This window comes from Denticeps clupeoides, chromosome 14, assembly GCF_900700375.1.
Source record: "Denticeps clupeoides chromosome 14, fDenClu1.1, whole genome shotgun sequence".
Taxonomy (NCBI): Eukaryota; Metazoa; Chordata; class Actinopteri; order Clupeiformes; family Denticipitidae; genus Denticeps; species Denticeps clupeoides.
In genome coordinates this window covers 13,064,430-13,083,182 of record NC_041720.1, presented here as the reverse complement: position 1 = coordinate 13,083,182, position 18,753 = coordinate 13,064,430, and the positions used below count along the sequence as shown (strand labels likewise).

The 18,753-nt window shown below is 42.6% G+C and overlaps 1 protein-coding gene across 5 annotated transcripts in view; it reads right to left on the bottom strand.

The window, feature by feature from the left end:
* LOC114803110 (MAM domain-containing glycosylphosphatidylinositol anchor protein 2) overlaps nucleotides 1-18,753 on the bottom strand; it is a 151,550-nt gene that overhangs the window by 81,522 nt on the left and 51,275 nt on the right. For all 5 annotated transcript variants that reach the window (XM_029002426.1, XM_029002425.1, XM_029002427.1 and 2 more), the window contains one exon: nucleotides 6,910-7,084. In XM_029002426.1, the coding sequence (XP_028858259.1) occupies nucleotides 6,910-7,084 (175 nt within the window). The remainder of the gene's footprint in view (nucleotides 1-6,909; nucleotides 7,085-18,753) is intronic.

Here is an 18,753-nt window from a genome sequence, read left to right as displayed (position 1 = left end):
ACTGCCAAAAGCAGAGAACACGCCAGCATAACCAGGTGATGACTGACTCACAGCCACCAACTTTGGGATTCTGGGTGCGATATTAAAGCATGTACAAAGGCTTCTGCATACAGTACAACAGCAACAGTTACCGCAACGCGTGCACATGCTGACGAACAAGCACAACTAGCGAAAAATTCACAAGGATGATGAGGATGAGGCAGATGGAATCAGAGAATTTTCTTCAGTCAAAGATGCAAAGAAGCAGTAACATGCTTTCAATAGCAAATATATATATATATATAAAAAGAGCAAATTTATTAAAGCATCTGAGACCTACAATGTGAAACTTGAAGAAGATGAAAAAGCTGCTCTTGGCATTAGTTTTCAAGTAAATAGATACTAGTCGTGAGCCACACCTCTAAGATTGTGGGTTCGACTCCGGGTCCTGGCTTTGTTTGAATGTTCTCACTGCCCAAAGACACACCCACTAAGTGGATAGGTGGATTTAATTGACCCTGAGAGTGTGTGTGAATGGTGTGTGTGCCCTCTGGTGAGCTGAGTTCCTGCCCTCACTTCAGAGTTCCGGGATTTTGGCACCCATGATGTGGATTGTGGGAAAGTGAGTACTCGACTTATTTCCAACCCACCTCTGTCCTAACATCTGACACGTACCAATGTCTGGTAGACCAAGACAGAGATGCCTGGAGAGATCTCATTAGTGGCCTTCACCCCAATAAGAGCTACAAGGGACGATTATGATGATTTATTGGTTCCACTTATAATAAAGTTTAAAGCATATCTCTTACATTACTAGCACAGACGGCTCAATTAGTGATGCCCTGGAAAGGCTTGTGAGCAAATGGCTGATTGGGATGATAATCCTAAATTTAAGAATAAGCAATGAGCATTTGAGGCGAAGAAGAGTTTGTGGGCAAGGTTTTAAATGAATTTGCATGACTAATTACATTGGTTATGTAACCAGATCAGCGCTGGAAAGAGAAAAAAAAAAAGAGTCGCTGTCCGTGGTCCTGCAATTCAATTTGCTTTCTCTGCACCTCGGACAGATATGTTTTTTTTTTTTTTTTATTCAACTCTTGCAGGCATTCGTGTATTCTATTCACCTGTGTTCTGTTCACAAAAGTGCCCTGTCAAATACCGCGACGCGGTAAAAGTAAACTTCGTAGCCGTCGGAGAATATTGATCAGCCGGGCTTTAGCGCAGCACAGCCCTGCAGATTTGCACGGGTCCTGGGAAACACAGCCGAAGTGCAGGAGGTGAAAAAGCAGAGGGGAGGGGTAAAGCACTCAGGGGAATCTTACTAGATTTCCATTAAATGAGTTTGCACTGGGCGAACCTGCGGGCAGGATCCTTTCCTCTGGGTCCCGCCGTCACATTGTTATCATTTATTATGGCCGACCGCCTTTGACTGTATCTAATTTTTTCCCCACTTCTTTTAAAGGTTGGGAGGCCACCTGGGCCACGCATTTGCTCTTTTTCTTTTCTTTTTTTTTTTGGTTGCATGAATCATAACTCTTTACTGGGTCTTATATTCACTTTCCCTCTCTCTCTCTCTCTCTTACACGCACACACACACAGATTCAGCTGATAGAAGGATGTGCTGTTCAAATACACACATATCCTTTTTTGTGTCGTTATATGTATTCACTTCGTAAGGTCGGTGTTTCAAGACAAACCTCTGAACCCTCATGGGTCAATGAATCAAACTGAGTCGATAAATAACAATAAAAAAAAGTGTGATGGGATGTGAAAATGAACAACTATGATTACTTAGGAGAACTTGAAGAAGACGTGTCCCACAACTCCTGTCATATAAATCCCGCCCGTCTTGTCCGGCCACCTGATGGGACCATCAATTCTCACCCACAGCGTGCCTATCGTGCTAAAGGCAAATTTACCCAGGCAAACAGGCGCGGTCAGGTGCCGCTCGGCGCCGAAGGTGTGTTTCCAGCGGCAGCGCACAAGGCAGACGCTTCCAATGCTAATTAACAATCAAAAGCTCTCAAAATAGCAAGCGCTAGCACAGGCCCATCAATTAAACTCACCCTGGGGGGACAGCGGGACATTTCAGAACAGAAACTATGTGTTCAGCACAACTTGGAACTAATGCAAATATATACAGCGGAGGCTGTGTAAGGAGGGGGGGGGGCTTGCAGATGAAGGCCACAGCTACTACTCACGCTTAAACACAGCCTGTCAACTGACAATGCTAATACAGAGACCTAAATAACAAAAGGCCGGAGTGCGCCGCAGAAGGCTGCCAAAGCTCGCTCACGGCCTCACGCTGTGATTGGCCGAGGTCGCGCGGCGGTCTCAAGTGTGCCGGTGTCTCGCGACATCTCGCGCAGGCTACATCCCCTTTAAACATCGTTCCACCTTATTTGCTGGTCACGGCAAAAAGCGATAAGCATCTGCCGCCTGCCCCACTGCCGGCTAAACGGTGTTGCTTAGCAACAACCCCAACAGTATATATATTTTTTTCCTTTTCTTTTAAGTGTTTATTGTCTGAAAAGTAATATTGTTGCTTAATTATGTGTGCTGAGGATTCAAGGTCAACATTTTTACAATTAACAGAATGAATCATTAATAATTCAAAGAAAGACTGGAAGGACTGTATGCATAATACTATGTATGGTATTGCTAATGAAATATGTTTTATTGTATAAGGTGACTTGTGTAGATCTACAATTATAGAGTCCACTTGTCTACAAAAATGATTTATTTTTACAGATTTTTATGATTTGTCATTTCGGTTTTTAAATACCCACTCACTGGTATTTAGATTTTTTCATTATTAAATATTATAACTATTATTTTTGGACTGTTTACTTGTGTTGATATATGTTGCTGTACTCCTTGCACTGCCTTGTCTCTCTGTTTTGTTCTAGTTTTGCACAGTCATGTCTTATCAGCACAACACTCTTGTCTAGTGTTGTAAATTGTCACACAATAGGCTTTCAACCATCTGCCTGCATGTTTATGGCTTGGCTGATAATAAAACACTCGAGAATTTTGAATCTTAAATCATTAGCAGGAAGGCTACTACTGCTCACCAGAAAGTGTAGATTCTGGAGTGGTGGTTCAATCATCAGCATGAAACCCCCCAAATGGTGGTTTACGTTTATTGCGTTACATGTGTGTACAGTGCTACATGTCAGTAGATACAGGGACAGTCCCCCTGGAGACACTCAGGGATAAGGGTCTTGCTCAGGGACTCAAGTCTTCTGGTTCATAGCCGAGTTTGTTACCCACTAGGCTCCTACCATCCCTTGTTTATTTTCTAGTGGAGATTATGTGTTGAAAGACTGAATGTTCTGGACATAGTTGTTCTAGTGATTCTTTTAGTCTTCTGTTCACCGTGTCCTGGTGTTTTTGAGCATTACTTTGGGTTTTATTCCCAATATGTTGACCAACTCACACTGTTACTCATTGCCAAGCCTTATTCCTTGCCCAGTTTGTCTCGTCTCCTTGATGTCAAATGAATTCCTTTCACCTGCGCCTTGATTCATAACAGTTTCACTATTCATCCTGAATGGGTGCCAGTTCTTATTTTCGATTCACATTTATCATATGTAGCCTCTTTGCCGAAGGTGGCCGAGTGGCGCAGTGGGTAGCAGTGCAGGCTCAAGCCTCCAAGGTTAAGGAGTTCGGAGTTTGCTTGCTCTCCCCGTGCTGGCATGAGCCTCCGCCAAGCTCCCAGGGTTCCTCTCACCATCCAAAAGCATGCCCACTAGGTGGACTGGCAACTCCAAATTTGCCACAGGTATGGGTGTGTGAGTGAGTCTGTGAGTGTGTGCACCCTGCAGCGGGCTGGTGCTGTGACCAAATGTGGATTAAATGGTCGGTGAGAGAAAGAGAGGAAGAGAGAGCACCTTCAGGGCATGAAGATGCATCGATACAGAACCATGTCTAGACAAAAGGTTACAGGCGACCAACAAATAGACATAAGGACAGACAATTTATCAGAGATAACAATTAGCTGGTTATGAATCCCTTTATTTTACAGATGTTATATATATTCAATATAATCAGTCATGTTTCATGTATTTCCTGACAATGCCGGCCTTTTCCATTCTGGCCTATTTTCTGTTCCAACTTTCATACTGTTCTTTCCAATCTGTTCTTTATCTGTCTCCATGTGTGTTTATCATGCCAGATCTGACCAGGTTCTCATCATTTCTTAGTTTTCTTAAAATCTTCATGCTAGATGTAAATATAGAAAAAAATGACTAACTGGCATTAACGCTAAGCTCAATGAGACCAGTGCTAGTTATATGAGGTGACGAGGTGGGTGAAATCTGTGAAAATGTTGTCTCATCTGTCACCGAGGGAATAAAAAAATTAACATCAACATCTGGGACATCACTGCTGCCCAACGTGGGGACAAGTCTTTTACTGGAACGCTGCCCCTGCCATGTGTTGTGATAATTACATTTGTCAAAGGGACGACTGCCAGGCCGCCCCGGTGAATCATCGTTTCCTGCCGGAGGAGGAGGGATCTCATTGGACCAGGGCCTGGCCAGATGACACTGCAGAAGCAGGCAGGAGGATGGACGAAGATGTGGCCCAGGACAAATGTGTGTGATAAAAGTGCCTGACATGCTTCTATATTTGTAACAATGAATTCTGCAATGAAATCTATCTATCTATCTATCTATCTATCTATCTATCTATCTATCTATCTATCTATCTATCTATCTATCTATCTATCTATCTATCTATCTATCTATCTATCTATCTATCTATCTATCTATCTATCTATCGTGCTTTCTTGCTCATCAGCTATTGTGGGTCCTACATTCACCACATCTATAGCTCCAAGTGCTGATTGGGGCGATAATAATACCAATAATCCAAAATGATAATCACAATATAAAATATGATATTTTTTTTTCTTCTATGCTTTATTTTCTTTTCTTTCTCCTGCTCCAGTAGTGTTTCACTGGTGTACTAATAAAGAATTTGCACTTTGAGCTATTTTTTTTCTGTCCAAGAGGTGTCCTTTAATGTCTGTTCACTAATGAGGAAATATGTCTGTCTATCGCTCTCATTTATATAGATATTTTCCTCATTACTGTTTAACTGTGCTCCAGTCTGCATCACAGTTCAAGGGAGCAGATAAAATAACAGATTTTAAAACATATGAGAAAAGTGCATCAATATGACACGCTCGGATATTTATTTATTAAAGCCAATGTGGTAAATTATTAAACTCTGAGTAAAACACATTTTTGTCTGGCATTAGCCAATGGATATTATGTACATTAAGTGACCACACTTGACTTGTAACCCCCAGAAGCTTGAAATAAGAGACTGACTGGCAGACGCAGGGGGCTTTGGGTGGCAGATGAAAGGCCCCAGTCACACGGTTAGGCCGCATTTCTCCTGCGGATGCGATAAGGGATAAGGGAAAAACTACAAAAGGGAGCAGGAATCAGAGGGTTTTCAGCTACTTTTTGTCAGGTGTGTTGTCCACGCACGAAATGAATTAGTGACACAGAAATTGGATCCGTGATGGGAATTCTTTTAGGCCAACGTCATTTTTTAGGACAGGGGGTCACCACCCCTGGGCCTGGAGGGCACGTGTCCTGCATAATTGGGGTTAACCCTTAATTAACACACAATTGAAACTCTCTACTCCTTTTTAACCAGTTCTTGAGTTCAATGAGGGGTGTGGGAACATGGAAAAGTCAAAGCACAGCTGGTGCCCTCCAGAACATTTTTCAGTGATGATGATTGCCTATCAGACATCATAATGCCTCTGCACACATGATCCAGCTCGGTCTCATATCCAACTGTAGATTTAAGAGGTTCATAAAGTCACAGGTAATGTTTGGTCAGACTATGTGACACTTGAACTTGTAAAAAAAAACGTGAAGTTTGCCAATGCAAAGCAGTTTTGACGGAATCTTAATGTCACATTTGTCTAGGTGCAGTCGAGTGCATTTTTAGTGTTCGTTTAATCATCTATGAAAAATTATATCGTACACCAGTTCTGAACATTCAGCTAGAGAGCAAATTGTCTGTGAAATGGCTAACTTGAAAGGCTATTCTTTAATCAGGGCATTGTTTGGAAGATTATTTTTACTTTTAGACAAGTGCATTTTTGGCCACCTCTGTACCTTTTAAAGGTGTATTATGACAACAATATGTAATTTTACTGCTTCTTTTTTCCCCTTTTGAGTTTGCACTAGGCTGTGAGTAATACAGCATCCTACAGCGTAAATGTAGCAAGGAGAAGAGCAGAAGTTGCACTGTGGAAATGAAGATGCAGCCCACGCACAGACCGCACCTCATCCATCTGTCTTCCAGCCCACCAAATCCACTCTTCACCTCCAGCAGAACTCACTGGTAAAGGAAAATTACAGCCTTCGTGGCCGATATTGACCACATCATTGACTGATTTGTTTTAATGTTACATGAAATGTCGATATTCAAGTCCATGGATGTTGGCGCTTTTTTACACGGCACAACCTCAAAAATCTATGTGATAGCCACACACTGATAGCCACACACTCTGTGGTAGCCAAAGCAGACTTGAAGGGTTGTAGGTCCGCCAAGGTGCCACTGAGGTATCACAATGACAAAAATCGCTTTTCACACGCACTTTTACATTTTGTCTAGGAAAATGTGTAATCTTAACTTGAGTAAATAAAAAGTAATAGAATTAGTATTTAATCATTATTCTAACAAAGTCTTTTCCTACATTTGTGTGGACATCTGGATCCCAAGACACACACACACCGACGCAAGTTTCCAGACTTCTCATCAAAACACGTACAGCGTGCGACGTCAGACTCGACCCAGCACCGGTCCTTTACTGAGAGCATATCTCCAAATTGCGTTCTTACTGCACAGTAAACAGATCCATTACGCGGCTGCAATTTGGCTGAAGGACGGGGCACTCACAGTAGACATCGACCCGGATGGACTTGATGGCAGGCGAGCCCAGGCCGTTCTCTGCCTTGCAGTAATAGCGGCCCCCCTGGTGCCTCTGGATCTTGGCGATGTGCAGGGTCTCGTTAAACACGCTGGAGTCCTGGAAGCGGTCCGACACGCTGCCCGCTGTCTTGGTCCATCGGATCTGCAGGAAGCGGGAGACAAACAAGGGCTCTTAACAAGGGCTTAGCTGAAGAGCTGAAGAGCAGAGCACGCAGAGGTCGGAAAGAATTCGACACATCCGGCATGTAAATGTTGCCGTGGAGGCTAACAGGGTGTCAAAAAAAAAAAAAAAAAATCATTTAAATAATCACAGATTTTAGAGTTAAGGCATATATTTGCAACCAGATCTTTTTGTCTGGGCTGCCCGACTACAGTTTGACCATAAAACTTTAACCATAAAAAAATCTAACAAATGAGAAAAGTTCAAAAACGATGGTTTACAAATTCTTACTGAATCAAATAATGTAATGACCCTGCCCGACGTCTAGCATTAGCAGTGAGTGCAGGCCCCGCCCCTTCCTGGTTTGCCTTTTTTTAAAGGAGTACCTGCACCGGTGTTCCGGGTCCGTATCCGGGTCTGAGCGTATGGTGTGTGTGTGTTTGGTGGGCTGGTGGGGTGTCGGAGAGCTGGTGCGGCCGCGGGCGTCCCTGTGTGACTCAGGGGGTCTTTGTGTGTGTGTGTGTGTGTGTGTGTGTGTGCAGATTATGGTGATGATGTGTTGCGTTTTTCAGCAGTGTCTGCCGTGTGAGTGAGCCTTTCCTTTCCCAGTTTCCTCACACCTTTTTCCCAAACGGAGCCCCAGTGTAAAATACAGACTTGCGGTTAAAGCACCTGCGCCTGACAAGTAACTTGAAAAGCTTCATCAGAAGTCTAACTTTTCACTGTAAATCAATCATTTACATTTACATTTAGAGCATTTATCAGACGTCCTTATCCACAGCGACTTACAATCAGTAGTTACAGGGACAGTCCCCCCTGGAGACACAGGGTTAAGTGTCTTGCTCAGGGACACAACGGTAGTAAGTGGGGTTTGAACCTGAGCCTCCTGGTTTAAAGGTGTTGCCCACTAGGTTACTACCACCCTATTCACCAGGGCATTGTTTGGATGATTATTGGGTGATTAGATACCCACCCCCATTCACCCACCCCCAATGATTCTGTTGAAGAACAGAAAGTATGGTGATCAACAGCAGACTCCTGAACTGGTCTGGAAACGTTCAAACTCTGAAACAAGCTTTAATCTTCAGAAGCAAAATTTTGTCCATGTCCCCCAAAACGGCCCTAACTACAACGAGGCGTGGACTCCACGAGGCCTGCGGTATCTGGTGGTAACTGGTGCAGCCTGATACGCAGTGATGCACCTTTCTACCGCAACCTGCATTAAGGCTTTCGGCAGTTTGTACTACGGTAGCTCTTCAGTGGGATCAGAGTGGACAGATTGCCTCCACTCCATGCATGCATCCAGGAGTCTTGGACGCTGATCCTGTTCACTGGTTGTGTTTTCTTGGACTATTTCTGGCAGACGTGTTGTTTGGGAGATGCTGTCTTTTAGCTTTACCATTTTGTCACCAACAGTTGCTAAGATTTACATTTACAGCATTTGGCAGACAAGACATTCTTGTTAAAAATCCAAGACATTAAAAATCCCTCATTTGTTTCACTAGATCTGCAAATATCAATTGTTTAATAAGAGTAAACATTTTTTTTCTTTTACAAATTCACAATATATAAACATCATTAAAATGAGGTTGGGCAGGTAATCCTCCTCTCCAAGACACAGATAACCAGCAATCTTCTTCTATCAACCAGTATCTTCTATCAACTTCTTCTATCAACTGTTTCTTTCTGCTCGTTTCAGTAATTCCTGATTTTATACATACATACATACATACATGCACACACACACACATATATATATATATATATATATATATATATATATATATAAAATCAGGACAAAAATCAGTTCATTTCATGAACATGCCCCGAGCACCACGACTTGAGCACTACAGCCCCTGTATTTCATCTGTTCGTGCTCTTCACGTTGCGACTGACCAAATCAAATTACTTCCCATACAAGTTATACGTTTTCAGACAAAATCATACGGAACACAAACACTAGATTGACCATCAAATGACAATTTACAATGTTTTCCGAGCACAGCACTCCTGCTATGAGGCTGGACGGACGCTTTATAAAATGCTACGGGATAAAAACCCATTACTGGAGGCCAACTCGAAAATACACTTTTCATGCTTCCATCTCGTCACAGAATATCTGCAAATATGATGTTCCTGTCATCAAACGGAATCATTTAAAGTCTCCTTTCCAGTTTTTTCCGAGTGGGGATAAATAAAATCACTTGAGCAGAAGCTAAATAAACCAACAGCTTCTTTCTTTTTCTGGTGGGATGGAAAAAAAAAGAAACCATGAAGCGCTTCTGCTCTGGCTAAGACGTGCTTTCTTCCGCATGCCCATTCGCTGTTTCCGCTGCCGTGCAGCGCGGTGTGACTGACTGCATTTTGGCAGTGAAGCTGCCACACTTCCCACTGCCGTCCCACCGCGGGCGGAACCAGGCCCGTGTTGCACCGAGCTCCTCCGGTCGTCTTGGCCAGGCCCTGAGATGCGCCTTAAAGTAACAGAGACGAGTAACGTGTCCAGCGATGTTGCCTGCGGTTTTTGCCAAACACACATTTCACTTGAACATAAATGAATAAATCTCTACCGCTGCTACCAGGGTGCCGTAGGTAACCATTTGTTGATGTCTCAATGTTAACAGACTGCTTGTTGAGATGTTGCCACATCTTAAAAGCTGTGGTGGGTATACATATACTCATTTCTCTTCACGTGCCTTATATTTCTGGAAGCTCAAAACTAAGAAATAACACGTGTGAAGTTATGTAATAAAGCGGCTTTCAGCCATTTTAAGTTACATGACGGGGTGGTTTTCCAAAACATACATTTATTAATTTATAACAGAAGAAAACTAAATATGTTTCTTCAGAATAGCCCCTTCCATTGCCAAGCATGTAATTTTGTTTTTATATTTTTACTGTAGATTTTCTTTATCTTCTTTGACTGATTATGGTTAATAATTGCAACAAAATGTAGATAGATAGATAGATAGATAGATAGATAGATAGATAGATAGATAGATAGATAGATAGATAGATGTGAACATAAATGTATCACACTGCGTCAGATTGTGTTTAGGATCCTGATATTGAGATACACTGTTCACGGTCATGTTTAGCTACAAACCTTCCTGCCACACAATTAAATTACTGACAAAAAGCATAGATTCATCTTTATTATGCTGGTTATTCATGTGGTGACCTTGATGTTCTCGCGGCTGACCTCCGCAATCCGTCTTTGTTCAGTGAAGTTGTGGCATGTGGGAGGCTGTTTTCATTGCAAGTTGTGATTTTTTTTTTTTTTCTTGAGGGAGAGAGAGCACACACACATACACACACACACACACTAAATAAATAAAGTAGCAGTTCGACTTGCAGCGGAGCTGCACCGCCTCTGAAAAAATGCAACAGCTTGCGGTGACAGCACAACTCACCCCATTCATCAATACCTCGTCTTCCGGCGAGCTATCGCTTGGCCTGTGACGCGCGGTTTATTTGCTCAGCCCGTACAGCACCTGTCCGTTCCAGAAAGCATCTGCGGCGCGGGCGTGTCCTCGGGCATTCCGCAGCTCGTTCCATCACACCATTCACCTTGCATCGCGGGCGTCATCGTCCAACTTCGTTTCTGATTTTTTTTTATTTGGCTGATGATTTCCTTGCTTGCGCAAATAAACCTCAAGCGCGCGGCACGCCTGTGCAGCCGGGGTCATTCGAGACCCTGTAAAATGAGCAGACACTGGCTCCGGCATGAACCGTGGCCTTCACCGAAGCGCCGGGGGAAGAGAACAGCGATAAAACCACAGATACGGGGGGAGCGGCGAGGGCCGTTTTTATCTGGCTTGTAATCTGAAAGATCCTGACCCGGCCGCGGCCGGGGTTTCCTTCTCTTTGCTTATCGGCATCACTTCTGTTCAAGTGATTTCATGTCTTCCGTTACAACCTTCCAATGTAGTGCAGTTAAACGACAGGTAAGTAAACGCGCTCGGAACGTCAGATGCCCCGCGTGGCGCGTAGACGCGTCAAGCAAATCGATTCGGAAACAGGCCGAGTCTTAGAGCCACAGAGGACGGCCCGACTGCGCGAGGCGAGCGGCGGAACCTTAAATAACTCATGAGAGTGCGTCCGACAGAACAGGGAGAGAGTTCCGGAGTCCTGCACCGCTTGCCCGAAGTGCACCCGATCCCCGTGCAAATGCAGAAACACAGAGAGAGAGAGAGAGAGAGAGAGAGAGAGAGGGTGGGGGCACCTTACGGCGACCTCAGCAAAAATTTCAATATTCTCACGGCTTACGCTTCCATTCACATCCCACCCTTTTCTTTGCATAAAGAGCTTTGAACGTCTGCGAGGAGCACAACATCAATAAAGTATATTGTCGGCCTGACATTAAGCGGCGGGGCTCTCAAACACCCTCTCGGCCTTTCAGAGGGAAGCGGTTTTGTTTCACGTGGCAGCCGACCACATTATCATGCGGATTTAAACTTTCAAATCCTACAGCTGCTTCCCCTACTTTCTTTCTTCTTTTGGATCTTCACACTCGGCTGCGCAGAATCGCAGAGAATACATGGGAATAAGTTCCCGCAGAGAAGCGAGCGCATGGTTTAGTTCTTTTAGAAGGACTAGAACGGATTCTCAGGTCAAAAGGGCATGAAGATATGTAAATAAGCCCCAGAAACCTGGTTACATTACATACAGCAGCACTTCAGGGGAACTAGTTTCAAACCTGGCACTAAGTGCAGTATTACGCCTGCGGCTTATTAGGTAGAGTAAGTCATGAGGTAACGATTGCCACGGTTCTCAAACTGTGGTACTAGTCGACATGCTGGCTGGTTATATTCAGCTGATGTTTCAAACGCATTTATTATTCCAAATGTTCTCAGTTAGAATCCTCACTTGCTGTGTGTTTGTCTGCAGTATTGACAGGGGCAACTGAAAAAAAGCCCACAAGGTGTCCACATCGCTTTACAACTGTGTTATTGCAAGCGCGGAGACAAGGATTGGTTTCCCCACGATGACTGAGAGGGTGACTGTTCAGAATTGATGTGAAGCATTTACATTTACAGCATTTACCAGAGCCCTTATCCAGAGCAACTTACAATCAGTAGTTACAGGGACAGTCCCCCCCCTGGAGACACTTAGGGTTAAGTGTCTTGCTCAGGGACACGTATTCTTCCACGTATGATCGAGTAAATATCACCAAAGTTATTCATCACAATAAAACTCAATCATGGCTACTGATTGCAATTGTATAATCGCTCAGCCCTATGTTGCGTACACTTTTGTCTCATACGGTGGCCCTCAACCTTAACAAAGAGACCAAGGCAAAGGCTTGAAGAGGCAGAGAGCTTCACCATGAAGTATGTCTGGAGGTGAGCTAGAACTCACCCACTAAGTCTCACACGGGGGACTCTCACAAGTCAGCTGTCACTAAAAAATGTGTTAAAGATTTTGTCTCATCTCGTACTTGTGAACCCAATTTTGTTATATTCATGTAGGGAATAAAATTACTTCCAATGTAAACAAGGTAAATAGGCCTACGCTAATTGATTTTAATGACAGACATAATGGTAAGAACTAGAAAATGTCTTTCAGAGAGGGTGAAAGGTTTGAGAACCACTTTGACAAGATGTTGCAAGATCCGTTTTTTTTTTTGGTCCTGTGTGAAAACATATTGCTCAAGTTCTTCTACATCTGTCTTTGCTGGTGGGGGGGGGGGGGGGGGGGGGGGTCTCTATACAATCACAGCCGATGCATCTACAACTTCCTTTCCGGATGAAATAAATACCCGCTTTTGGCCATACGGGCAAGCCACTCCAGAGTTTCGCTGTGTTCCCCAAAAGAAAATCGCTGCGGCCCCAAAACACACGCGACTGCAGTCATGTCGGAGTGGGGAACTAATTGACATGCGGCATGCGGCTGCTGTGATTCTGGCAGCGTATGCCGGGGCACGAACAGCGAGTAAATCTCTGCCGCTTCCCGCTGAGACGAGTCCTCTCCAAACTCCGCCAATTGCTCAGTCGTCGTTTCATTCAGGAGGCTGTGTAGACATGCTGCGCAGTTGGCTGTGGCGGGCGTGGTGCTTGTGGACTCAGAGGTCCAGCTCATGAATTGGCTTAAGTTTCACATTAAATAAAAAAATCACAAGAACTGTTTACTTCGGGGAAGGGCAATGGCCCAACCGCTAACAGGGAAGATTGCCAGCAATCTGAGTTCTGACTTGGGTAAATGAAAATTTGACTATGGATTTGTTATTACCAACCTCGCATTTTGATTGGCTGAGAGGCATCAGCACTCTGACCGCATCTTTCAGCCTTAGTCCATTAAATTGGTCACAGTGCAAAGAGAAAAGGGTGATAAGCGTGGTAGTGGCCTAGTGGGTAACACACTCGCCTACGAACCAGAAGACCCAGGTTCAAATCCCACTTACTACCATTGTGTCTCTGAGCAAGACACTTAACCCTGAGTTGCTCCAGGGGGGGACTGTCCCTGTAACTACTGATTGTAAGTCACTCTGGATAAGGGCGTCTGATAAATGATGTAAATGTAGATAAACGTCTGAAATCTGCCTGACTGGTTGCTTAGCAACAACACCAACAACTAGATCAATGTGACGTTTCTGACTAAGGTCCATTGTGGTGTGGTTGTCCCAATATTGAAAATGAAAGTGAAGTGATTGTGATACACAGCACAGCACATGGTGACACAGAGAAATGTGTCCTCTGCTTTTAACCATCACCCTTGGTGAGCAGTGGGCAGCCCTGACAGGTGCCCGGGGAGCAGTGTGTGGGGACGGTGCTTTGTTCAGTGGCACCTCAGTGGCACCTTGGCCGGGATTGGGATTTCGAACTGGAAAACTTCTGATTACGAGGCCACTTCCTTAACTGCTAGGCCACCACTGCCCCAATATTCACTGGTTATTCAGAGCAATACTGTTACATACTTCAAAGAACAATATTCTCTTGTTTTATAATGACTGTGTTGTTCTGTGCTGTTTGGTGTTTTAACATTTTTGGGGGGGGGGGTTTAAGATGATCTTTTTCTTTTCTCAAAATATTGATGGGAAATTGGTGTAATCTTATATTTGTGGTCAACATAGAAAAATGCAAAAATGGCAGGTGGCAAAAAATACAATATATAGCATGATCTGTACCATTTGTCAACACTTAATGTTTTCTACTGATGAATTTCTTGATATAATAAATCACATTCTTATCAAATATTTTTTTTTCTTACAAAGGTGTTGAGGTAGGTTGCCAAGTTTGAATATATATATATATAGTCACAGACTGGAAAAGAGCATGTGCCATATGTTGGCTTAAACACACACATATGGATTTCCCATATCTCAGATGACAGAAAACAAATGCATTGAACCAAAATAGACACACACAAATTAAGCCATCAGATGCAATGGCTTGAGGGGCTCTGAGTGGTGGTTCATGCATCACATGTGAAAATTCTGCACCAATACAGCGTTCTGGGACCCAGAGGCCCAGCAGAATGGAGTAAATTAACCAAACCATAATTGTTTCCAAACTACAGCGCTAAAAATCCATTGCAAAGGCCCCGTTTGACTCCAGGGCAAATGAGTGGATGGAGTCAATGGCCCCATATCATTGCCTGTTTGCTCCCAAGGGTCTGGAGGCACTGTCAGCTTTCTGTTCTGTGTCTACAAATTTCTATCTACTGACCTCCTCGCTCTCAACAGTTTGAACCCGACCTGGCAAGATAATTGAAACAAAGGGGCCAACTATTTACCCTGTGCTCCCAAGTGCTATATGGCTGCAAGTGCAGTCTGTGTTCAAAAGGTCGGGTCAGCCAGTCTTGCCATAGCCAAAAGAGTGTGTGAATTGCAATGAACATCATGTACTTCACTGAGTCTTTCACTGGCTAAATGGATGCAATGATGCTGTAATGCAACCGATTTAATGCCACATAAAGCAAATGGTTTAAGTGACCTCTTCAAGTCCTTCGCTGAGAAGTTGAAGAGGATTTGAAAATGACATGACAAACATGTTTTAATCCTTAAAAAAAAAGTCCCTTTATGACATTTGCTTCTCTTGCCGATAATGGCACTTCAGCATCCCATTGGAACACCATTAAATTAACAAAATTTTGCATTTAAAATCCACCAGATATATATACGGTGGATTGTAAATACAAAATGTTGTTAATTTAATGGTGTATGTATGTGTGTGTGTGTGTATATATATATATATATATATATCTATATATATATATGTGTGTGTGTGTGTGTGTGTGTGTGTGTGTGTGTGTGCGTGTGTGTGTGTGTGTGTGTGTGTGTGTGTGTGTGTATATAATGCTATGATGCTGAGGTGAGGGAAAACATACAGAGCAACTGCTCAGAAAACATAATGGACAAAAAATGATTCAGAAGCAACATTAAATGCTACACATAAAGGCTTTCGCATACTTTATATTTGTTTTTATAATTCAACCTGAAATCAGCCACAGCTCCCTTATGTTTTTAGGGTTAAATTGTACTTTATAGAAGTGCCCTCTAGGAACTACAACCACTTACAATTCATTGCAACTGTCTACGAAGTGCATTGATGCATTATGCATGGAATATAACCTTTTGTCCATCCATTTTCTTGGCCCGCTTATCCAGTTCAGGGTCAGAATGAGCTGGAGTCTATCCCAGCAACGTATTGGCAGTAACATGCTTAGCATACAATATGTTATAAGGTCATGCTGCATGCTAGCGGTATGCAGAAGATGTTTGCAGGATGTGGTACTGTGGAATTTTCCATGGCTTTAATGCTACCTCTGCATGTTATCGCAACACTGCTTAACTAAATAGAGTACAATAAATGTACAGAATTAAATGGAATGATTGACGAAAAATTATGTCCCAATCCTGAAGAACCAATGGTAAAACATTTTTTAACACTATAAATGTTCCAGAAAGTTCTTTATGCAGCTTTATGTTTAACTAAGCTAGTAAACATTTTTTTTTTCATATGTTCCAATTCTATTTGGGGTGTTTAGGCATTTTTGAGATGTCTTGCCTATTGCTCCGGTTAATGATGATAAATGGTTAATTAATGATTTTAGATGAGCTGTATGTGGTGCTGATTCATTCTGTTTTTTTTAGCTTACGGTAATTCTGAACTTCAAATGCATTTAAAAGCAAACAGGCCTTGTGAAAATCCGACTAACACTACAGCAGGTAGTAAGCCAATTAGCTAAATTATTAGTTACCCAATAAGCAACGTTTGCATATTTTGCACAATGAGCTTGTCAAGCAAACAAACTCATCTAAAATGCATGTAAATATGTATTCTTGCCACTTCTCTGAATGCAAGTATTAAGGTGTCTGAACTCCAACAGACATGATAATATTTCATTTATATACTGTAAAAAATAATGATAAATAAATAAATAGACTCTGGAGAGAACTGCTGGATTCCAGAGCAGCTCCAGCTTTTAATCAACACCTTCAGCGGGTGCAACCATCTCTCTCCTCCCCCGAGACCTCAGCCTGTCAAGTCTTTCCTTTGACCCTGCATCGCTATGGGAAACTTCTATGTTCTGCCCTACCGAGCCTGGTCTATCGCATCCCATAATAAAACGCAGCTTTACCAGCAGTCGGGTGGTAAATGACAGCGGGAGCGTGTTCATTTGACGGCGAAATGGATCTTGAATTTTGGCTTTACACGTGTGTGCATTAATGTAGGATCGGCCACCAGCCGGCCGGACTGGGGAGGGGTCTAACAGCATGCTGGGTAATTAAAGTGATGCAATTTCCTATTGGCCATGAAAAAAATTACATAGCAAATTGGTCAGCGTCTGAAACCACAATAGTCACAAACAGTCTGTTCACTTAATTTTTTTTTTTTTTTGGGCCACCGATACAGCCTGCACTAATGGCTTTTCCTTGTAAACTAGACCGTCCCCTGTGGGACACCACAGCACCTCTGGGGAATAACTGGAACATAGGCCATGTCACCAAAGCCTTGTCAGTGATGTCTCAACAGTCATATTATTTCCAAGTTTTTCCACTGAGGGAATATGTCTTGGAATGCATGCAGCGAAACGTTTAAACGTCTTGCCAAAAAAAAAAAAAAAAAAACAAGTACATAAAAATCATTCAGGATTTTAGAAGATTTATTCATATTAAATATTTTGGATTTTAAATATTTGTTTTGAAGATATGAGCTAATACGAACATACCAAATTAATCTGTGCTTTGTAAAAACCTTTAATTGAGACCGAACATATATTACTTCACTGCCATTCTCTTTTTAATGCTCTTGAACCCAGATCCGTAGTCCAAAGTGACAAGCACAAACCCTCCATGTCAGGGGATCTAAGTGAATACTGTAATGATTTGATTTCAAAGGAAATGCATGTTCTTTTGCCACTGCCATGTGGGGACTTTGATCTCTTTCCTTTTGGTCTTTTAAAAAATTTAATTAAGAGGGGAGACAGCAGAGGAGCAACTCCATCTTGTCGGCTGGAAGATGTAAACGGCGTGTCGGAATGTCTCACTAATTCGGGGGGCTTCACCTTTTCAACTGAAATATAAGGATCGATACCTATAATGCATTGGCGTCGAGAGGAGGAGAGTACAAATTAATGGGCTGTATATTGATCAAAGGGGAATTAAATATTAATTAAGGTAAATGCCCAGAGTCAATTCCCAAGATATCCACAAGTCACATTTAATTTATTTGATGCAGCAAATAGAGCACTGTGCAAACCATCTCTCGGCAGAGCCAGAACTATTAAACTCTCAAAGGAATGCAATGCATTAATAAATACTAATGTCAAACAGCTTTTTTATATCATCAGTAACAATCTCAAAACTTCAAGAGTGCAGTAAATAACGAAATAAATAAATCCATTAAAGTCCTAAACGATTTAGAGTGCAATTAGGTGGAAATTAATAGATCTGTATATGCTATAGCGTTTAACCACATGGTTCATGTTGATCTTCAGGCTGGTGCGTTCTCAAGTGTCTGTCCCCTGCACAACAAATTCCACGGGATGAGAGCAATTCATTATGAAATGACTGCTGCAGATGCGCTGCTCAAGTGGCTGGCGGAGGTTTTTGACTATTTAAAAAAAATGTAAAAACCGTCAGTTGATTGATAGTCCAATTATGGCTCGTTTGCTTAAAACAACTGACAACTTGCTACACCACTTGCACCCATAAATCACTAGATTACCGGCGGTTTAACAGATCGCAGTAATACCAGACCAAATAGGCTTCATCATGTTGTTGCCTCTGCCATGCCCCTTGTCACTAGAGGCCGCCACTTAGGACATAAAGACATTATTAAAGCGTGGAATTTTCCCTGTTCCCAATGTATATACTGAAACTTTTGTAACTTAATCTTATTAGTACTTAAGTTACAACAGTTATAATAAAATGGTTGCAACGTTTAGGAACGACTGTGTACAGTTCCCTTAAATTCTTCTGTCACTTCTCTCAGAAAGCAATTATTCATTCATTTTAGCAGATGGCATCATAATTTGCCTGTTTATGGATACATTTTTAAAAACCATCACAGATGCACTGTCATTATCATAAAACTAATTCTTTTGACTAAGTATTTGTAAACTCAGATGCTTGTCTTAGACAAATTCCACTTGAACAGCAGGGCTCCCTTCTGAGACCCCAAGATCAGCATAAGATCTGGCCTGTTTTA